Here is a 20,834-nt window from a genome sequence, read left to right as displayed (position 1 = left end):
GGTTAGTATGCAACTCAACAAAAAAAGTTTTAAATATAATCAAATTATTTTCTATATCTTTGTTTTATAACTGATGGTAAGATATTTATATTTATTTTATTTGGCATATCATAAGAATAAACTGATTATAAGAAAATAATTTTTTTATACTTTTAAGAAAAAGAAGGAAAAGTAAAATGAAAAAATATCAAATAAATATAAAAAATTTATTTGTTAAAATATCGTTTTTTCTTTTTTGAAAATATACTAAAAAGTGAGGATGCTAGAATTTAGGAGGAACTTTAAAATAATTTTTAACTTGTTAAGATATTGATTTGATAACAAATAATATTTAAGAAGGCTTTTATTGCAGTCTTAAAAGGATTTATAACTTAATTCAGTTAGTCTTAATATGACATGGTATAATTCAACACTGGAAGTGCTCAGTAAATTCAAACATTTATATATTAATAATTTAAAAGCAAAGGAACATGAAGGTGTCGTGGTGTAGTTGGTTATCACGTCAGTCTAACACACTGAAGGTCTCCGGTTCGAGTCCGGGCGACGCCACTGAGTAATGCTTTTTCATTTCTTTTTGGTAACTTTTTGCGCGTGGAGTAATCAACCTGTAATATCTGGTAAAGAGCCAAATTCATCCCTATAAAATATTAAATATTTTAGTTACATGTTAATCAAGTATCGTATTATTCTTATTCTTTTAAAATTTAAACGTAATTTTATTCATATAAAAATTTGATCTATCGTGGTTATTAACGGTGATATAAAAAATGTGTTTAGGTTTTAGAGAATCTAAAAATAGATTTAAAGTTTAGAAGAACAAAATAATGCATAACAATTTTGGGGATGTGTTTAATATTTTAGGAAGAAGATTTAACTCTTTAATAAAAATATACTGAGGACATGTAAATACGTATAGCACACACTCTACAGATGTAAAAATTGCAGCTAAAACCACATTATATTTTTAGTTAATTTACTTTTAGCGTGTTCTCATTTCCAATTCGCTAATAACAGAAAAACTCTGATCTGGCCTTTAAAAGATTGATGCAACTTTTTTAAGATTGCCTGTTATTTTGGAATTAGAAATATATAAAGATGAGTTATAAGTGTAGTTATATTAAATTATTTTTATTAGCTTTGTATCGTTTGTTTTCAAGCTTGAGATTTGATCCTTTCATGTTACTACAATAATGTTATGGTCAAACAACAATGATATACGTTGTTCTTGTTTTCTATGTGACTTATTTCCGCATTGATGTCTTGTTTTTCAAGTTTAATCTGCCTCGATTTGTCCTTACGATGTTGTACAAGACAATGATGGTAATTAGGTGGTAAATAGAAATGTTTTGGATATGTTATTTGAATTGAGGAGTATAAATTAGAGAATTAAATCAGCATTTTGTATCCAAGGTGCTTTCCCTGAACTACCAACTGATGAGATAAATATGCTTTGTGAAAAGAAGAAAGGGAATGTTGGGTTGGATTGCCATATATGTGGGTTTAGAAAAATCTTATCATTTATTAAAATGAGATTTTGTCGTGGACACCCCTCGTGATATTGGTCTTCCAGTTTTTTTATATATTTGATGGAGAATTGAATTTCATCGTCTAACTTTAACTTTTAGGTCCTTTAGAATATGGAGACTCCGTATCTCTCTCAAATGCGATAAGCAAGACATTCTATCAAATGCGATAAGCAAGACATTTTATCAAATGCGATAAGCAAGACATATTGACGACTTGATTTTAGTCTATTCTTGAATAAATTCATTTTAAGATATTTCCAATTGAAGAGTCAAAAAAAGTTTTAATTCTCAAAAACTTTTTCAAGTAAGTTAAAGTCAAGATTAAAATAAGTTTGATTTTACTATAAAACTTTAATTAACTCTTAAAAATAATATCTTCAGGATCATATATCAGGTTAAATTGTCTCAAACCTAAGGTTAAGACGGCCAACCTCGAAAGTCAAATAAACACTTTTAAACAAAAATTTCAAACAAATTCTCTTGGACTAAGGGTCAAGATAAACTAACCTAAGCTAAAGATCGAAACAAAAAAAAATTGATATTGGTCGAACCAGCTGAAGGTCAATAAAGAGTCACATCAAAGGTCAAAATGGACTAGTCAAGATGAAGGTCATGATAGACCAACCCAAATCGAAAATCAAATTGATCGACCTAGATCGATGATTGAGACATGCTATCTAAATTAAAGATCAAGATTATTGCAACTTAAAAAAAATCAAAATAAATCAACTTAAACTAAAAGTTAACTAGGCTGACCCAAGTTAAAAGTCAACTTAAACTAAAAGTTAACTAGGTTGACCCAAGTTAAAAGTCAACCATAGTTAAAGATCAAAACAAACTTATTCAGATTGAGATTAACCTAAAACAAAAGTCTAATTCAAAGTGAAAGTCAAGACAAATCTAAAACGAAAGTCTAATTATATATTCTAAAAAATTGATATTCTTTTCATGTTTGAAAAAAAGTCCATAAATTGACTTGAACCTACAAAACTTTTGTTAATATTTTGACCCTGTTGACTTTTGCAATGTTTGATTTTTTGGATTTTATAGACTTTTTTTACCTCAACCAACGTGAACAAGTGTACAAGGGTCAAGTACTATGGAGGCGTACCAAATTAACAATTCTAACCATGTTGATGAAAGTGGGAGGGAAATTTATGGGTAAAGCCTAAAGATCTGTGGGTACAATTTATTATATCTAAGTATAGATGTGGTGATGATGATGTGGCATAGCATAAAGCCTTGAATATTAATCTAACAGTAAAGATTTGTTGACTGCAACAAATGCTGTTCGTTCTTTTTCCTTCCCATAACCCCATTGTTAAAAGTAACTAACCCCTACATTCTTTTACAATTGATGTCATAAATAAGTACTATACACAGATAAAACATGTTCAAAAGTGACCCAGTTCATCCAAGCTAAAAACAACGTAGTTAAAGAAGGCGAAGCATTGATGTATCAATGGGCATCTGAACATAAGAAAATATAGTTACATCATTAGAACATTTTACACTATCGAAAATGTGAAAACAGTGACAACTCAGTTGCACTCAAGACCAGCTCATACAGCTTTAGCCGTCTCTCGAACTAGGGAAAGCTTAGCTAATAAACCACACAATTGAAGATAAGATCCAACACCATCACAAATTCTCATATGAGCAAACCCAGTTTCCTGCAATTTGAAGACTGTCAGTCAGATACTTTATGCACGTGTGTGTGTAAAAGCGAATAGATTATTAGCTACCTTCATGAATTCCAATTTCAGATACTCAGCCATATCATAGTTTTTTATGATACGAAAAAGGGTCGTGATGATATCAGTGGGAGAATATCCTAAATCATATAGTTGCTTGAGGCCCGAACAAGCATCATCAAAGTTCCCTTCAATCACATTACGTACCATATTTTTCACATGCAGTGGATGTGGCTGGTCACAAACCTGAAACCAACCATAGATTTCAACAAAACCAATGACAAACTGTGGAAAATACAAATCATGGTTGATTCTAACCTTAAAAACATTTGCTTGGTTAACAAATTGGAATCCACTGTATGTTGCTTGCAAGTTATTCAATGCCTGCCTCATATCACCATCGGCAGTGAAAATGATGGCTTCAAGTCCTTCAGGAACGTAGGGAACCTTCAACAAGAGCACGACTCAGTTATACATTTCATCAATATTATAGAAGTCAAAATAGATGGCAACCAGTATTGTCAAATAGCAGCCATGGAGATGCCACAATGTTATGGCATGGTACTGTTCTCATGGTGGCTCATGGCAGTTATAATGACACACTCTAACAGGTCTCATTAGTGAGACTTATAATAAATTTAGAAATAAAAGAAAACAATGAAAAATAACTACAGTAGTTACTAAAACGCAGATGTATTATTCTTGTCATTGCAACCCTGCTTCACCTATATAGTATGCAATGCCATGAACCATAAAAAATTGTGGCAAATAAAAACAGTTTTATAACCATAATGGTTGAAGCCTAGTATATTAGGCCGCCTTATAGAAATCTAAGAATGCATGCACAAAATCTCCCTATAAGATTTAGTTGCCATAAATTTTTTGCAACCCTTTCACTACTATATCACATAAAGACAGCAAAACTAAGCAAATGATCAAATCTTTAAGGGCATGGTTCTTAGTTAACAGTGAGCAGCAAATACATACAATAATCCTAATCAGCAAAGCTTCCAAACTCTTTTCTTTTCACTTTCTTCCCAACTATGCAACAATAATCATTATACAATACACGATGAAAAATTCCCAGAAAGGAAGGAATGCAAAACAATAGTTGAGAAAGACTAAACAGGTCAGAGAATCAAAGTTAAAACCATGGATACATATACAAACAATCAAAAGAGAACATGGCGTTAGAATTACACGTCATAAGACTTGTGCAAGAAAAAACTTAACATAGAAAAGAAAACATGCAAAGGGGAACAAAACAGAAAAGAACTTTCTTCTAAATCAAGAACTCCGCTTTTGACACCGAAAAATAATTACAAAGAAACAGATGATGACAGTGGTGATTGTATTATTATACATAAAATGTGACATTTGCAATAATGACATATAGTCAATCCTATGCTCCTCTGACATGTAGGAATACTACAAGCATGTCCTATGATAGTTGAAGGCAGAATGAACTTTGAGGTACCTTCTCGGCTTGAACCACAATCATGAGTCGACCAAGTATCTCTTGATCAGACAACCGTGAAAACCTCACTATGGCACATCTACTCTGAATGGGCTCAATAATCTTAGCCGAAGTATTGCAAGCAAGAGCAAAACGTGTAGAGTTAGAATATATCTCGATAGTCCTTCTCAATGCTTGTTGTGCTCCTGTGGTCATGCTGAATTGAAAAAATGAATTAGAGGGCAAACAGAATAAGAGCAGACAAATTTCTTCCTTACCATATTACAAATGCAAAAATGTCCACCACCAAGACAAGACACTGTACGGATAATCTGTAACTTAATTAATCACATAATTTGGTGACCCTTACTTGTATTATTGCTTACCAAAATGGGATATGTTTGTCCATACAAAGAATCCATAATTCAAGATCCTTCACCTAGTCAATGGCTCTGACACCATTTATTAGATTGTTACATAGATAAACAATGGAGAGATTTGGCACTAATGAGACATGAATAAAAAACTAAGACACCAAAGCTTTTCTTATCCCTTTATAATCAATGCAGGAGTCCAACTCACATTTGCCTCCAACAAACTAAAACCTCTACTGGAGTAATCACAGTACATAGTGTTGGTGTAGAAACATGCAAAAATTGGAACTAAAAATTAGATTATCATCAAAACTCACCTATCAGCTTCATCCAGTATTACTATCTTGTGCCTCCCAGGGAGAAGGGTGACTTTCTTCTGAGCAAACATCTTGATCTTGTTCCTCACAACATCAATTCCTCTACAACAAGAAGAAAAAGGATAAATTGAAAGAAAAGTGTTGCAATCAGAGAAGTGAAATGTGAAATCACGGAACAAACCTATCATCCGATGCATTAAGTTCAAGAACACCTTCCTTGCAATTTGGTCCGAGAAGCTCGTGAGCGAGGGCTAGTATGCTAGTGGTTTTTCCTGTCCCAGGAGGACCCTAAAATGAGACAATGAGAAATAGAATGAAAGAGTGACAAAGGAAAAACTTCAATTTAAGAAACCTAATGAAAGAAAAAAACTTACTGATAAGATGAGATTGGGCATGTTGCCATCACGAGCAATGACTTGCAGCCTGGAGACTGCGTCCTCGTTGCCGACTATGTCAGCGACCTTGTTGGGACGATACTTTTCTACCCATGGTACATCATAGGTGTGACTTGAGGAAGACGATGACATGCTTTGCCACCAACAAACAAGGGTTTCAGTGTACTGTTGCAAATGAAAAGAGAAAACCCTCAAAACCCTATGTCCCAAACCACTTTAAACTTTGAAGAATTGTGTCCCCATTTTAGAGGGAAAATCCCATGCCAGGGATTGGATTTGTGTGAGGAAAAATCCCAAAGGAATATTTTGTTAGAAACCAAAAATTAAATGTTTTTTAATTCTTTTACTTTTAAAATATTTGTTTTATTATTTATATATTCAATTTTGTTTTTTTTTTCATATACTAATAAAAAATAATAAAAATAATGAATAAATGTAGTGTATGATGAGTAACTTTTATTATGAGTTTTTAAATTTTGATAATAATATTCATATTCGATTCACGATGAATTTAAAAAAGTAATTTAAGTGTTTTAACGACAAATCTTAAAAGAATAGTTTTAAAATTTTATAAATTTATAATTTTGTGATTTTATATTTTATAATTTTATAATTTTAATTTATAGTTATATGATTTTGTAGTATTATAATATTATAATTTTATGAAAAAAAATCTATAAAATAAAAAGACAATTAAAATCTAAGAGTTTTATCAAATAAATTGTACTTGCTTAGAGCACCTCTGCTGCTAGGAGTCAAGATCACCTTAAGGTAAGTAGTCTGCACCTCTACCTGCAGAAGGTATTGGACCCTTTCAATACCCAAAACTCTTATAAATTATTTGAAAATATAGAACTAAAAATATAGATATAAATAGTTTTATAATATTAGTTAACTAAACAAATGATTAAATATATTTTTAATTCAAAATTTTAATGTAAAATTAAAAATTGTTATTTTTTTAAAAATTTTGATAAATCAAAAAATTTAAAGTTGTTTAATGGTAATAATTATATTCATTTATTTTTAAAATATGAGATCAAACTGCATCAAATTTTAAAACAAGAGCAAATTTTGTGATAAATTTAAGAATGAAAATATATTTTAAATAAAAATCTAAAATATGGTTTTTAAGCTAATTGTTGAAATAGATAATAGAATTATTATAGATAATTTAATGATTATTTGTGCTTTTGGACTGCTATTTTATTTGGTAGTAGAGTAATAGGTGTAATTTTTCGATATAAAGATTTACATAAATTAATGAAAATGAAATGAACAAAGATATTAATATATAAATGTATAATGACCAGATAAAAAGCAGTTGTTGACTAAGTGTGCAACTTAGCGTGATGAACTCAAGAACAAAATATAATAAACAACAATGGAATATTAATGTAGAAGGAGAAGGGAGAAAGTATATTTTGCATCCTTTGTTTAAGAGTATATTATGTATTGTGTCCATTCTACTTGCAAACTGCATTTTTATTACTTTTATTGTTCATAGATAACAGGGAGTTTTCAACATCTTATCTTTATTTTCCAGTAAAAAAATACCTTTTTCTTTATTTTTATTTTTATATTCGACGAATTTAGTTTTTTTTATATTTTATTTTCATTCCAGAAAAATTAAGTATATTGGTATCATATGTGTAAGAATCTGAAAAAGTTTAGAGTGTTTCATCCTACACCTCCAACATCTCATCTAGTACTTCCAAAAATTCCATTTTTAACCTTCTCACATTCTGTACCTTTAATTTTTTTTAAAATTTCATTTATTCTCTTTCTTATTAAAGACATTTTAATAACTATTTTTTTATTTTCTTCTCTTTTTATTAAAGACACTCTACACCACCTTAAAATTAATTCTAATTTAATTTAAAATTTAAATATTATTTAATATAATTTTATATTTTAATAATTATTAAAATATGATTTATAATATAATAATAGTTATATTAAAAAAATAAAAATAAAATAATAAAAATAAAAATAAAATAATAATAATAATAATATAAAATTTGACTTAATATATTCAAATATATTAAATTATATTAAAATATTAAAATAAATTAAACAATTATTAAATTGAAAATAAAAACAAAAATTTTTAAAAACTTGTTATCGAAAATCAGTTTTGTTTTTTATTTAAAATTTAATCAATATTTAATTTAATTAAAATTATAGCATTATTTATTATATTTTTATATTTTAATAATTATTAAAATATGATTTATATTTTTATAATATTTTTATTAAAAAATAAAACTAATAATAACTAAAATAAGAGTAAAAATAATAAAAATAAAAATTATATTAAAAATCACATTTAATATATTTAAATATATTAAATTATATTAAATTATATTAAAATATTAAATTAAATTAAATAATTATTAAAATTTAAATAAAAAACAAAATTTTAGAAACATTAGTCGGATATTGAGGTCCGATAAATTTATAATCGGATATAAATAAATTTTTCTAAAATTTTGATTTTGATTTTATTTTTATTTTTATTTTTATATTATTATTATTATTTTATTTTTATTTTTATTTTAATTATTTTATTTTTATTTTTATTTTTTTAATATAGCTATTATTATAATATAAATCATATTTTAATAATTATTAAAATATAAAATTATATTAAATAATATTTAAATTTTAAATTAAATTAGAATTAATTTTAAAGTGGTGTAGAGTGTCTTTAATAAGAAAGAGAATAAAATAAACAAATAGTTATTAAAATGTCTTTAATAAGAAAAAGAATAAATGAAATTTTTAAAAGAGTTGGAGGTGCAGGATGTCAGAAGGTTAAAAATGGAATTTTTGGAGGTGTAGGATGAGATGTTAGAGGTGTAGGATGAAACACTCAAAAGTTTAAGGCCATTGGGCCCTATGTGGGACAGTCAGGCCCATCAAACTAAGGTCAACCTAACCTTAGGAAGGGCTCCTCATAATTTTTCATTTTCTAAGGTCTTCTCTCTCTAAGACTCTTTGCCCTAAAATATTCTCTGCCTTCTCTATAAATTTCCAGCTCTCTGAACGGTTCAATCTTGAGTTGGAAGGTGCTTAGACGTTCACCACACCGAAGGCTTCCTTTTGAACCGATAGTATTTTCGTTTGGACCGGTAAGTCGTTTTTCCATTCTCTTTCACTATCTTCGAACCTAGAGCATGCAACATTACTGGTTGTATGTTACTAGGGGTTTCGTTTTCCTGTTTCTGTCAAATCAAGCTCTAAGAGTTGTTGCTGTCACCACTTTGGTGGTTGTAGGGTTTGGATTGAGTTCGCGTGTGTGAGATACCAAAAAGGGGCGTCCTTGTGAGCTTGGTAATACAACTCTAAGGTAAAAGGAGCTAGTTATATTTTAGGAGCTGTATGATTGGCCTGTTTAATTTATTTTGAGTGGTTTACTGTTACACTATATTTTGGGGTGAACATGTTTTAAATTGCACCTGTTGAATATGTGAAATTTGTGTAACCATGGTTTGATGATTTTGATTTGACTTGGATATATTTGTTGGTTGTACTTGCTTTGTTGGAGAGGCTTGGAGTATGTAATGTTGGTCATGTGGTTAGTAAGTAGGTGCACAGGAACTGTTTTAGGTTACTGTGAGGTATTGAAGTTAAGTAATTTGAAGTCTAGAATACCATAGGACAGTTTGGATGACTTAGATAAATCAATTGTGACTTGTTGAGAGTAATGTGTTGGTAGGATAGAGGAATCTTAAAAACCTGAGTTGGTACATCCTTGATCATAGAGCAGCCCTAGTCTGATCCAGTCAGTTGTAACTAGTCATATGTGCTAGCGTCGAAGGTGAGACTGATGCGTTCAGACATTTGATTCTTCTCCGATGACCAATTGGGTTAGTAAGGAGTGGTTGAGGTGGAAATCATGTGTTAGTCGCGTTAGAAGGGTAAATAGTTAAGGAAGTACTGTTTTGAGTCTTTTGAAAGGAACTGAGGTAGAGAATTTAAGCATAGGTAGTCCTGAGTGCAATTGGGCAGTTTGGCTAGCTGGGATGAGTAAATTAGAACAGGTTAGGATCATAAAACTGAGTAAAATCATGTTCAACATGGTATAATTGAAATTGGGTTCTTAGGTTAATAAAAAATGGGAGTTTAAGTTAAAACTTGGGTATTGACCACTTTAAAATCATGTTAATAACGCTTGATAATCTTCTAGACAAGTTTAATTAGGTACAAAATATGAATTAGAAGCCTTGGATGGTGCGATGTGCAAATTTTTGTTGTCTTGCCGTGCATCTTGGTGCGTTGTGACACCCGGTTCAGTGAGTTTCATATTTTTCCACATCTGTTTGAGCGGTTTGATGTTGTTTGACTGCCATGATGTATGTATGTCCATATATTTGAACTGTGTGGCTTGAAATAATGTGACTGCAAATTGAAATGATGAAATTGAGTGTGAACTGGACATCTTAGGGTGAGATGATTGAAAGTGATGTGCGGGGTGTTAATGTTGTTCTGTATAACTGTATGGAACTTTGAACTGGTATGTCTATCCCTACACTCAAAGCACTGTTCATGCTCAAATAGAGAAGAACAGTGAGAGTAGAGGGAGGTCCTCGTCTATAATCTTAGAGTTTAGACATAGACAGATGGGGGATTTACCTTGCATAGTGTTGGGGAGGGCCAGCTGAACTATGCAAGTGCAAAGACGACCAATAGTTCGACAATTATACCAATCCGGATGAGTCTTGTTGAGTGTTTGAGTCATGGTTTAAAGGGTATGCTTTAATTGTTCTTTTATATGTAACTAAGCATGATGACATCGATTGATTGTACTATATGATTATTGCTTGTTTATCTAGCTCACCCTTGCTTCTTGTGGTGTGTTGCTTTTGTATGTTTTCTTTTGCGATGATCATCCACTTGGATGGGAGCAGAAATTGTTGAGGAGATACTTTTGGAGCAAGAACTAGAGGACACTGATGCTGTAGTGCAGTCTAGTTAGAAATTTCCTATTTGAACGCTTGAAGTGTTGAATACTCTAAACTGTTTAAGTTTAAAATTCTGTCTTCATATTTGGATGACTGAAATTCCGTACTTAATTGCAAGTCATACTCTAACTATTCTCTATGTTGACGCCTATATTATATGATTGTGGTTATTATATATTTGGGATGTCACAATATCTATTGTTCATTTACTATTATAAATATTAACAAAATATTTTTTTACTGACAACTATAATAAAAAAATGTTATACTATCAAGTATTTAATGTAAAAAAATAATTTTTTTTTCAATATCAAATATGAAGATAAATTATAATTATAAAAATATTAAATAATAATCTAATAAAGGTCGAGTAATGATAAAAAGATAAAAATAATATATATATATATATTTATATATATATTCAAGTTACTAAATTCAAATAAAATAAAAGTTAATACAATGATAAATGTGAAAATGAGATATGTACGAAATATATTGAAATTAAACAACTATTTATATATTAAGTCTTATTCTTATATCTAATTTTAAAAGTAGAATATTATCTAACTCAAAAAAGTTTCATTAACATTATTTTGGATTCAAATAATATCAACAGGTATGAAATCATTAATCATCCATTCTCAGTGATGAGTGTATGATAATTTGTTATTATCTATGTTAAAATAGTAGTGTTGTGTTAGGTTAGACTAATTGAATTTCATAAAATGACTTAATTGTGAATTAATCCATGGTTAAATGGGATAGTCAAAAAATCAATGTTCATAATGCACAATTTAATTGTTTAGTTGAGAATTAATTTGCTGCTTAATTATTTTGATTTTGTAAACAAACTAGCTAATTGAAAACTAATCTCTACATTAAAAATTATAATCCAAAATATATAATTTGTCGCATTTAAATTAATATATATAAATTTGTTGCTATGAAAAATCATATCCAAAATAATCATCATAAAAAAACAAAGTTGAATTTAACATATATATTAGTTTCTATTAATAAATATTAAAGTAGAGTTTAACTTTCCTTTTATCCAAGTTACACCTCATTCACACATATTTTAATGTAATACTTTATCATCCTCTCCAATATGAGTTTTATTAAAAGCTTACTTAAATTATGTATAAGAAGACCTAACTTACAGTTATGTGTAGAGCTGTCAAAACGGGTCACTCGGCCTGACCTGACCCGACACACTACGAGTTGATCACTTAGTGAGTCAACCCAATCCGGCTCATTTATTAGCGAGCCACGGGTTCAACCCGCATGAGCCGGGTTTAAATGAGTCGGGTTGAAATTTGACCTGTATAAAAAAAATACAATTTTTTTAACCCAACCTAGCTCAAACCTGTGATGAGTCGAATTGACTCGCGGGTTGTGACCGATTTTGACAGCTCTAGTTATGTGAGAAAACACATTGCCCACTGATCATTAGTTTCAAGAATCGATCACCGCTTCTTCATTAATCTTTGTGAAGTAATAATTTTTTTTCTAAAGTACCTTTACTTTTCTTGAATTAACACACCCAGTTAGCTTAAGAGACAAGTGTATAAGTTTGATGATTTGTATTTTTTTTCTTTTAATTGTTAGTCACTAATTTTATTTGTGTATCTAATTAATTGGTTTTTTTTTAAAAGGTAGTGATTGATATTTGGATAAAAATCAAATAGTTGGACTTTTGAATGGTGAAAGAAGTTTCATGTAAAATTTGTATGGGTAACAAATTAATTGTTCATACTTATGATATCATATTAATCACATTATGAGATATCATTTGATTGAGATGTTAATGTTGATTATGAACATAATATATAAAGACTCAGAGTAAGGATTAACTTTTCATAACTTCTGTCAGGGGATATTGAAGTCAGATTTCCAAAATCATTCTTCTATCAAAGACCACTCTCACGAATAAAATAAATACATATAATAAAAGACTAAAATAAATGAATAAAAATGATTGAGAGAACATTCTATTTCTTTCTTCCACATTCCATTTCTTATTTTAATTTAACAACACTAATAATGTTATTAAAATTGAAAAACATGTAATCTTGATCTCAAAATAGTCTATGTTGTTCATTTAATAAGTCATGACCTTAGTCCAGTACTCAACTACACAAACACTTAATTGACCTCTATGAACATTTCAAATAATAATATTCTTTTTCATATTTTGTTTATAATTTTAATCAAATATTTTCATCAATTATAAACAATTAATATTGGTTTAATACATCATTTGGTCCCTACTTTTAAGGGTTTGGTTCAAAGTGATCATACATTTTAAAAAAGTTCAGTAAGGTCTCATATTTGGTTAAAAAATGTTCAATATGGTCCTTTTCGCTCACGCCGTTAAAAAAATAACGGTGCAAATGCCACCGTGGCAAACGTGAGTGAGTTGTGCATGACTGAAAGAATTAAATGTAGAGAGAGAAACGTAAATGGTTGTCTGAAAGAATTAAATGCAGAGAGAGAAAAACATAAATAGCTTTTAATAGTTGAAGAGAGAGATATTGATGTATTGATTAAAGAGAAAATATTTTTCTGGACACTACCCAACAATGCACCAGTTTTATACACTCACCTCCAGATTCCACCCTATATCACCCTATATACTATTCCACTCAATAATGATATAATTTTCAAAACCCATAAAACTAGATATTTCACTGTTAGGACGACATAAATATAACTAAAACAAAGAATCATTGCTTATTAAAACAAAACCATGACCATTAGATGACCTCTTCACCTCTCTCATTAATCTTTATATCTTCAAAGAAAACTCCTTTAGCTTCCCTAAACCTATTTTAAAGACCCAAAATTTAAAATTTGCACAACGAAAACCTTAGCCTGTAACCCTTCACCATTCTTATAATCTACCCATGCAACCCTAAAATATCATTTGCGTACTTTACCTATCAACAAGGGACATAGCAGCACATGCACAACAACAATTTCATGCACTTGGTATTAACCATATTATGATTTCCTTCCCAAGGTAGGTACCACAAAAACCATTAAATGCCAATATCAAGAACTCCTTCTAACTCTCTAGATTTCAACGTCTACACTATACAAAAAGGAAATATAATATTTCTCTTCATCTTACCTTGGCCCCACATGCATTGAAACTCTTCACTTGCAAAAAGAAAACATGTACTTATACCATTATGTGATAACAATATATTACTCAACATTTATATCACTTCCATACATTTAATACCCATCAAACATTCCATGCAATTACAAAATAATAATTTATTATACCCATAAACCTATGTTGGTATCTCTATTCACAACTCATCACCAATGCACTCTATTGTCATATTTCACTCATACAACACGTTAACACTTTCTACTCTTATTTACATTCTTAACCTAGTCGACCCACGACTACCCTCCAAAGATTCTCGATAGCCCCTTGGTTCCTAGAAAATCCCATGACTGCAACAAGGGCCCCTGCACAACTCCTTGGTACTCACAGTCTTCTCTCTATTACTCACTACGCTCATGGTGGAGGACAAAAAGTGGTGGTTTCTATCTTGTGCACTCTCTCGAGTTGTTCTGGAATGTATCTTAGGGTTGCTTCTTATTTCGCACACAAGACGTTGGAGGTCGCACGTTCTTCCTCCCCCGCTGCCGCCGTCGTTGAGGATACCCAGCTAGTGGCTCCCCTGCACCCCCGGGTCTCGCCGGATTCCCTCCAGTGCCCACCGGGATACATCGGTGTGGTTCCCCACCGGTCTCGGTCTGACATTGGTGGCTGTTGGGATTTGCACCTAACTTACGTCATTTTAATATTTTTTAAATATTTACACTGTGCAACCTCTTCAAACGTGTCACATATTCATCAAACTGCACAACTCACTCAGGTTTGGCCACGGTGGCATTTGCACCGTTGTGTTTTTAACAGCGTGAGCGAAAATGACCGGATTGAACATTTTTTAACGAAATATGGAGTCTTATTAAACTTTTTTAAAAGGTATGATCAATTTGAACCAAACCCCTAAAAGTAAGGACGAAATGTTGTATTAAACATTAATATTAATTAGGTTTTCTACTAAATATTCATAAGGATTCTTAAAATTTTCAAAATACTAGAGTAATATATTTAACGTTTAAGTGTGTGTGTGTGTAAGATGACGAATTTTATAGAAAAGTATGTGGGAGTATTTTCATGATAATTACATGGAAACAGAGAAGTTTATAAAAAAATTTGTCAATCTTACTCATATAGAAAATAAAAAACTAAAAAAATAAATTTCATAAAATAGAATTTTCTAATGATTAAATATCTTTATTTATTTAATTTTCTATTTTAACTCTTCTCTTCTACCAAATAACTGCCTTATTTATCTATTAATTAAATAAAAGGACGCCGACATTTGAGACTTGAGAAGTTTCAAGAAATTCCCTCGTAGAAAAGAAATAAAACCCGAACTTGATCTGTTTAAGCGGGTAAAAGACGAATGCGCGTGACGAAGATAAAAACGGCACCGTTGTGATATCTCATAGACATTGAACTCTGAGAAAAATAATAGTTATTTAATTTCGATTTCAGATAATAGGTATTTCCATATTCACCCCCGCTGAATCGTCGATTTCTGGAATCCCTTGTTCTTCTGCACTGTCTCGGCTAGATTCAGATTCAGATGTCCTAAAGCGCCTCACATGGCCACGACAAGGTCACCTAACCATTTTTCCGAGGAAGGCGCCGATCCCACGCCGTTCCTCGGCGCCTCTTCCGATGACTCTAACTCCGGCCGCCGTCTCCTCCGCCGCCCCAGCCTACGCGAGGCGGCGCGCTTCCTTCGGCAGGCGAGCGGACGCCGACTGATGCGCGAGCCGTCGATGGTGGTGCGGGAGGCGGCGGCGGAGCAATTGGAAGAAAGACAGAGCGATTGGGCCTATTCGAAGCCCGTCGTAGTCTTGGATATTCTTTGGAACTTCGCGTTCGTCGCCGCGGCCGCCACCGTCTTGATTCTTAGTCGCAACGAGAATCCGAATATGCCCCTGCGGTGTTGGATTGTAGGCTACGCTATGCAGTGCGTTCTTCACGTCGGGTGCGTGTGCGTTGAGTACCGGAGGCGCCAGCGCCGCCGTGAACAGTCCAGCGCCGCCGTTGCTGTTGGCGGCAGCGGGGATTTGAGTTCGGCTTCGATGGAAGGCTCTGGACACTACGTGTCGTTGCCGCAGCTCGAGGACGATAGTATAAGGTAAATTTCTAATGCATTTATTACTATATGAGTACTTTTCTCTTCTTTTTTCATTTCATATGCATTTATTACTATAGCGCTGGACTATAATGAATTGTGTTTGCCAAATGAATTTAAGGAACCAGCATGCTTTTAATTGTTTACTATGATGTAACTGAAAGTCGTTTAACTAATTTAAGTTTCATGATATACGTGGTTTAATTGAAAACTCTGCCAAACCTTCAGTTCACGCTTCAGGAAACCGCGGGGAGATTTTGGGTTTCTCAGTTGCTTAGTTAAAAAAGAATTTTGTCAGTTCAAAATATATCAAATGCTCTGATTTTCCGACTTTTTGTAATACTCTTGGATCTAAAATCTCACTCAAATTGGTTTGAGTGAGTGTGAAATGAATGATGTAACTTTGTAGGAATAGGTGATAAAAAAGGCTCTCTCATCTAATAATTGTCTGAATTGTTAGATACTAAAGTTTTTTTCTATCCACTCTCTTTAAACGGGTGGAAATGTGTATGTTTTATGTACAGACAAATTAGTAACACATTATGTTTGAGCACAGCAGTATGGTGGCTAAGTCTGGAAATCTAAATGATGGATGATTAGGGAAAAATTCTCTATTCGCCTGATATAATTTCCAGCAAGGTTATATGTGGGTCAGTTTGTTGCAGTTTGTTTTCCCATTTCTTTTTGCCATCTCTTCAAAATAATCAGAAGGTAAGCTTGGAAAAATAATACAACATGTCCAATATTTATTTAGATCGGGAAATAGTACCATCAATTATTAATTCATTCATCATTTTTATTATTTAATGTTATGAGTTTTTATGTTGTTTCCTCAAACAGTATGGCCAAGCATTTGGAGTCAGCCAACACAATGTTTTCATTCATTTGGTGGGTTGTTGGATTCTATTGGATATCAGCTGACAGTGAAGCTCTGGTCCAACATTCTCCTCTGCTTTACTGGTTTGTTTCTCTCTCCCTCTCTCTCTTGTCTTGTATCTGACTCGTGTGCTTGTGCAACTTGTTCATACTTCTGTTATTGTATTTATGTGTAATTTATTTTCCTTTTTGGAAAACCTACAGTTATTTTGGTTGATTACCTTTGACAAATTCTACTTGCTTTGCAGGTTATGTATAGCCTTCCTGGGTTTTGATGTTTTCTTTGTCGTTTTCTGCATTGCACTAGCATGCATCATTGGTATAGCTGTTTGCTGTTGTCTTCCATGTATCATTGCACTCCTGTATGCAGTTGCAGACCAGGTACATCATGGTGTCATTACTGGTTCTTGTTTGAGTTGGTATGGATGTACGAATCTATCACCTCAAGTGTTCATGTCCTTAAATTTCCCTCTACTTATCAACATTTATCTACCGAGTCTTTAAAGAAAATTAGTGATATTTATGGCTCCAAATGTTTGAGTTTTTGAATTTATTGAAGCTAAATGAAATTGAAGGATGCACATAGAATACATATAGATTTTCTATTTGGTAGAAAGAGACACATATGCTAGCTTCTAGGATCTATTTTTTGTAGATCAAACGGTGTTGGATGTGAAGGAAAAACTGTCTTGTGCGGCCAAAATATGTGAAATTTTTAATTTTCATTACTGTTGCTAGTTTTGGTAGGACTTTAATAGGACTTGTAGTGTATAAGATTCTTAGCAGAAATTTGGAATGGAATATGATTGCGACACATGAAGATTGATTTATTATGCCTTGTATTTACTGAGTTCCATGAATTGTTACAAAGGAAGAACTGTGTATGTTCTACTGTTTAAGGTGAATAACCTAGGCTAGCCCATTGTATTTTGAGCTGGATAATGCTATTTGACTTTCTGAGGGAGTTCTCACCCGTAGCAAACCAGAAGCACTGTTTGACTCAGTTGTGTCTCTTACCTGATCTTCTAGACACTAATTTTTGTCTCTTTTACTAAGTTTGGCACGTCCTGTATATTTTTGTTTTTTAGATAACATTTTATCCTGTGATTTGTATGCTTCATCCAGGTTGACATTGTTGGCCTTTTAGGATTTGTGAGGAGTAAAACTTGTCATATGATTACTTTCCTACAGCTTGGTTCATTGTGAATGTTTTATTGATTCTTGAGTATTTAATTGTGATAATTGTTGTAATCTAGTTATCTAGTAATTGTACTGTTTCATGTCTAATCTCTTTTTTCTCATTTGTCCGGGATTAAAAAAAGCAGGAAGGGGCATCAAAAGAGGATATTGAGCAATTGTCAAAGTTCAAGTTCCAGAAAACCGAAATTAATGAGAAACTTGCTGGGAATACACAAGGAACTGCTGGAGGAATAATGACTGAATGCGATACTGATTCTCCCATTGAACATGTTCTTTCTGACGAGGATGCGGTATACTGCTCATTTTTGTTATGTGTTGGCTTGGCCTTTTTCTCCCTTTCCGTCGTATTCTTTTTGCTCTGTCTGTCTTTTTCAATATATTTCAAAGGGAAATCCATGTTTGGTCCAAAACAATGGCCTTATTATAAGCCATAGCACAGAGTCATTTTTTGAACACATTCCCAGAATGGAGAATCCGTTATGTATTTATTCCGCCTTCCATCTCTTCCTTTTTGGCCTTGCTTTTCAATCTAATTTTATGTTGGAAGGAATTCGACAAAGTGGTTCCAGAAAATGGTAGATAATTTTGATGAGATTGATAATTTGCTTTAGAAAAACTGATTGCACCCTCTGTTGTGCGGCTAATCTGAAAAATTTTGGTTTGCAAACTGTAGGAATGTTGTATCTGTCTTTCTGCTTATGATGATGGAGTTGAACTTAGGCAACTTCCTTGTGGCCACCATTTTCACTGTTCCTGTGTGGACAAATGGCTGCATATCAATGCTACTTGCCCCCTGTGCAAGTACAATATCTTGAAAAGTACCGGTCATGGTCAAGACGAAGTTTAGTCAGAAAAGTTCTAGCAGCCTGCTGGGGAAATTGCATATCTTTTGGTTTACAGTATATTAGGCACAACTTGTTCATATAATCCAATACAGGCCTTTATTGTAGTTGCTGCTGCTGCATACTCTCGTAGTGATAGTTGTTTCGATTATTCTTCGTTTTGAGTGGCTTCTTTCTGGTTATGTACATCTGCTCATTGTATACAGTAAATAATCATCTCGAGGCAGTTTGGTTGTCATTTTTTGAATATTTTTTATCATCACCGTTCTTTGAGAGTATACTGTCTTTTATAAACATAAGTATGTCTAGGTGTACCATTTGATAACGGTAGGTTCAACCTACCACCTTCTTAGTCACTGATTTTCTGAATTCAAATTGAGACTGTTGCAAGTGTTGGATTATTTACCACTATCTCGATTGGTTGCTGGTTCTATTGCTGAAGAGCAAGACCAAATAATGTGTGACTACAAAGCTGAATCTGAGGAAGAACTTTTGGTCTTTGAAAATTTGCAGCTCCTGTTTTTGCTGAATCACTTGACAGTTCAGAAGTTCGAATTATGGTTTTGCGTTCATCTGATATTGGTGGCTTGGTTGTAGTTTTATACATTCCAAATATGGTTCATAATGTTTCTTACACAAACATTCTGGGAGAAATTCGAAGGGTTTAGGTTTTGACATCAGTTTTTATTATTGATAATGATGGGTGGTTATATGTCTATTACGAGTTTCGAATATGTACATGTGTGGTACATTTCATGTTCGTGAAGAAAATATTAAATCTAGTGTTCTACAAGAAAATGAAATTTTAGTCAACCATACGTCGTGTAAATTTATTATGTTATGATTTAAATAAAAAAGCTTTTTGAATGAAGAGATTTCATAATTTTGTATTTGAAAATTCTAACCAGACACTTTATATAATGATTTTTTTACTGTGATAAATGCTAGTTATAAATATAAAATATTAAAATTTTCAATTAAAAAATGTCTTGTGAATTTTTTAAGTAATAATGTTGACTATTTTGACTTAACCTTTGATTGTTCTTCATTTTAACAGAAGTTCAATAAATATACCAGCCATGTAACGGCACAAAAATACCTAAATATCGATACATGAGTGTCAATATAATTAAACATTATATATATATATATATATAACCATAACTGTATATTTAAAAATAATATTTTTAATTATTATTGCTTGTAAAATGTTTAAAATAACAAAATGTAAAATGTAATATATTCTTCATTCAAGTATGAATTTAATATTGTATAGATATTTAAATAAATGTATTTTTATTATGATTTATTTCAAACGTTCATATAACTCAAAATTTTAATTGAAAGGATTTTCTTTTGTCTATGAAACTGTATTAAATTATGTGTACTGTGCTGGTGGTATATTTATTGAACTTATTAAATGAGAAGTGTGTGTGTGTGGTTATATGATGGGAAGTAGTTGAAAACTAGTGATAACGTGTGGGTGGCTGCAAATTTTTTTTTAATAGGAAGTACTTCTCACCTAATTTAGAAAACACTTATTTTTCATATTATACCGTTAAATTTGAATACATATTAAAAATTTATTGTATTGTTACTTCTTAAAACTTAATTTGTAAAATACATTTTAAAATAAAAACACACATATATGTTTTTGGAATGTCCTTGTATGTATTTTGTGCAATACACAAGATGGATGCTTCTTTATATTGGTAAAAAATTAAAAACAAATTATCATTAATTTACAAAAATAAATATTTTTAAAACAAATTATAAATTAGATATATGATAGATATTTATATCGTAATGCAAGTTTATCTTAATTATTAGTATTTTTAATATTAAAATTTAAGTTTTAAAATAAAATAAACAAATTATGTGAGATTGAGCACCAACTATTTTAAAACTATAGTGTTAAATTATTTCTAATATATAGAGTAGATGAATAAG

At 31.5% G+C, this 20,834-nt stretch overlaps 2 protein-coding genes, 1 long non-coding RNA gene and 1 other non-coding gene across 4 annotated transcripts; 3 read left to right on the top strand and 1 right to left on the bottom strand.

The window, feature by feature from the left end:
- Nucleotides 1-475: 475 nt before the first annotated feature.
- TRNAV-AAC (transfer RNA valine (anticodon AAC)) lies at nucleotides 476-549 on the top strand. Its single transcript has one exon. It is a non-coding gene; the product is annotated as a tRNA-Val (tRNA).
- Nucleotides 550-2,939: 2,390 nt separating this feature from the next.
- On the bottom strand, nucleotides 2,940-6,052 carry LOC108333860 (replication factor C subunit 2). Its single transcript, XM_017569324.2, has 7 exons — nucleotides 5,742-6,052; nucleotides 5,549-5,655; nucleotides 5,368-5,469; nucleotides 4,698-4,893; nucleotides 3,539-3,667; nucleotides 3,272-3,466; nucleotides 2,940-3,199 (listed from the first exon to the last, which is right to left on the bottom strand). Exons 1-7 carry the CDS (start codon nucleotides 5,892-5,894, stop codon nucleotides 3,089-3,091), a joined length of 993 nt encoding a protein of 330 aa, XP_017424813.1. The 5' UTR covers nucleotides 5,895-6,052; the 3' UTR covers nucleotides 2,940-3,088.
- A 2,695-nt stretch (nucleotides 6,053-8,747) lies between these two features.
- Nucleotides 8,748-10,870, top strand: LOC108341990 (uncharacterized). Its single transcript, XR_001833328.2, has 3 exons — nucleotides 8,748-8,896; nucleotides 9,042-9,114; nucleotides 10,676-10,870. It is a non-coding gene; the product is annotated as an uncharacterized LOC108341990 (long non-coding RNA).
- A 4,348-nt stretch (nucleotides 10,871-15,218) lies between these two features.
- On the top strand, nucleotides 15,219-19,119 carry LOC108323099 (E3 ubiquitin-protein ligase At1g12760). Its single transcript, XM_017555446.2, has 5 exons — nucleotides 15,219-15,969; nucleotides 16,807-16,926; nucleotides 17,091-17,223; nucleotides 18,168-18,332; nucleotides 18,716-19,119. Exons 1-5 carry the CDS (start codon nucleotides 15,425-15,427, stop codon nucleotides 18,887-18,889), a joined length of 1,137 nt encoding a protein of 378 aa, XP_017410935.1. The 5' UTR covers nucleotides 15,219-15,424; the 3' UTR covers nucleotides 18,890-19,119.
- Nucleotides 19,120-20,834: the final 1,715 nt, after the last annotated feature.

The sequence above is a fragment of the Vigna angularis genome, chromosome 1 (assembly GCF_016808095.1).
Source record: "Vigna angularis cultivar LongXiaoDou No.4 chromosome 1, ASM1680809v1, whole genome shotgun sequence".
Classification (NCBI taxonomy): domain Eukaryota; kingdom Viridiplantae; phylum Streptophyta; class Magnoliopsida; order Fabales; family Fabaceae; genus Vigna; species Vigna angularis.
This window is presented reverse-complemented; position numbering and strand designations above follow the sequence as displayed.

Coding starts and splice junctions, on each gene's coding strand:
- LOC108333860 (XM_017569324.2), bottom strand. CDS start 5,894: ATGTCATCGTCTTCCTCAAGTCACACCTATGATGTACCATGGGTAGAA. Junction 5,470..5,548: donor CTTAATGCATCGGATGATAG/GTTTGTTCCGTG, acceptor TTCTTGTTGTAG/AGGAATTGATGTTGTGAGGA. Junction 3,467..3,538: donor ACCAAGCAAATGTTTTTAAG/GTTAGAATCAAC, acceptor GGTTGGTTTCAG/GTTTGTGACCAGCCACATCC.
- LOC108323099 (XM_017555446.2), top strand. CDS start 15,425: ATGGCCACGACAAGGTCACCTAACCATTTTTCCGAGGAAGGCGCCGAT. Junction 15,970..16,806: donor CTCGAGGACGATAGTATAAG/GTAAATTTCTAA, acceptor TTCCTCAAACAG/TATGGCCAAGCATTTGGAGT. Junction 18,333..18,715: donor TTCTTTCTGACGAGGATGCG/GTATACTGCTCA, acceptor TGCAAACTGTAG/GAATGTTGTATCTGTCTTTC.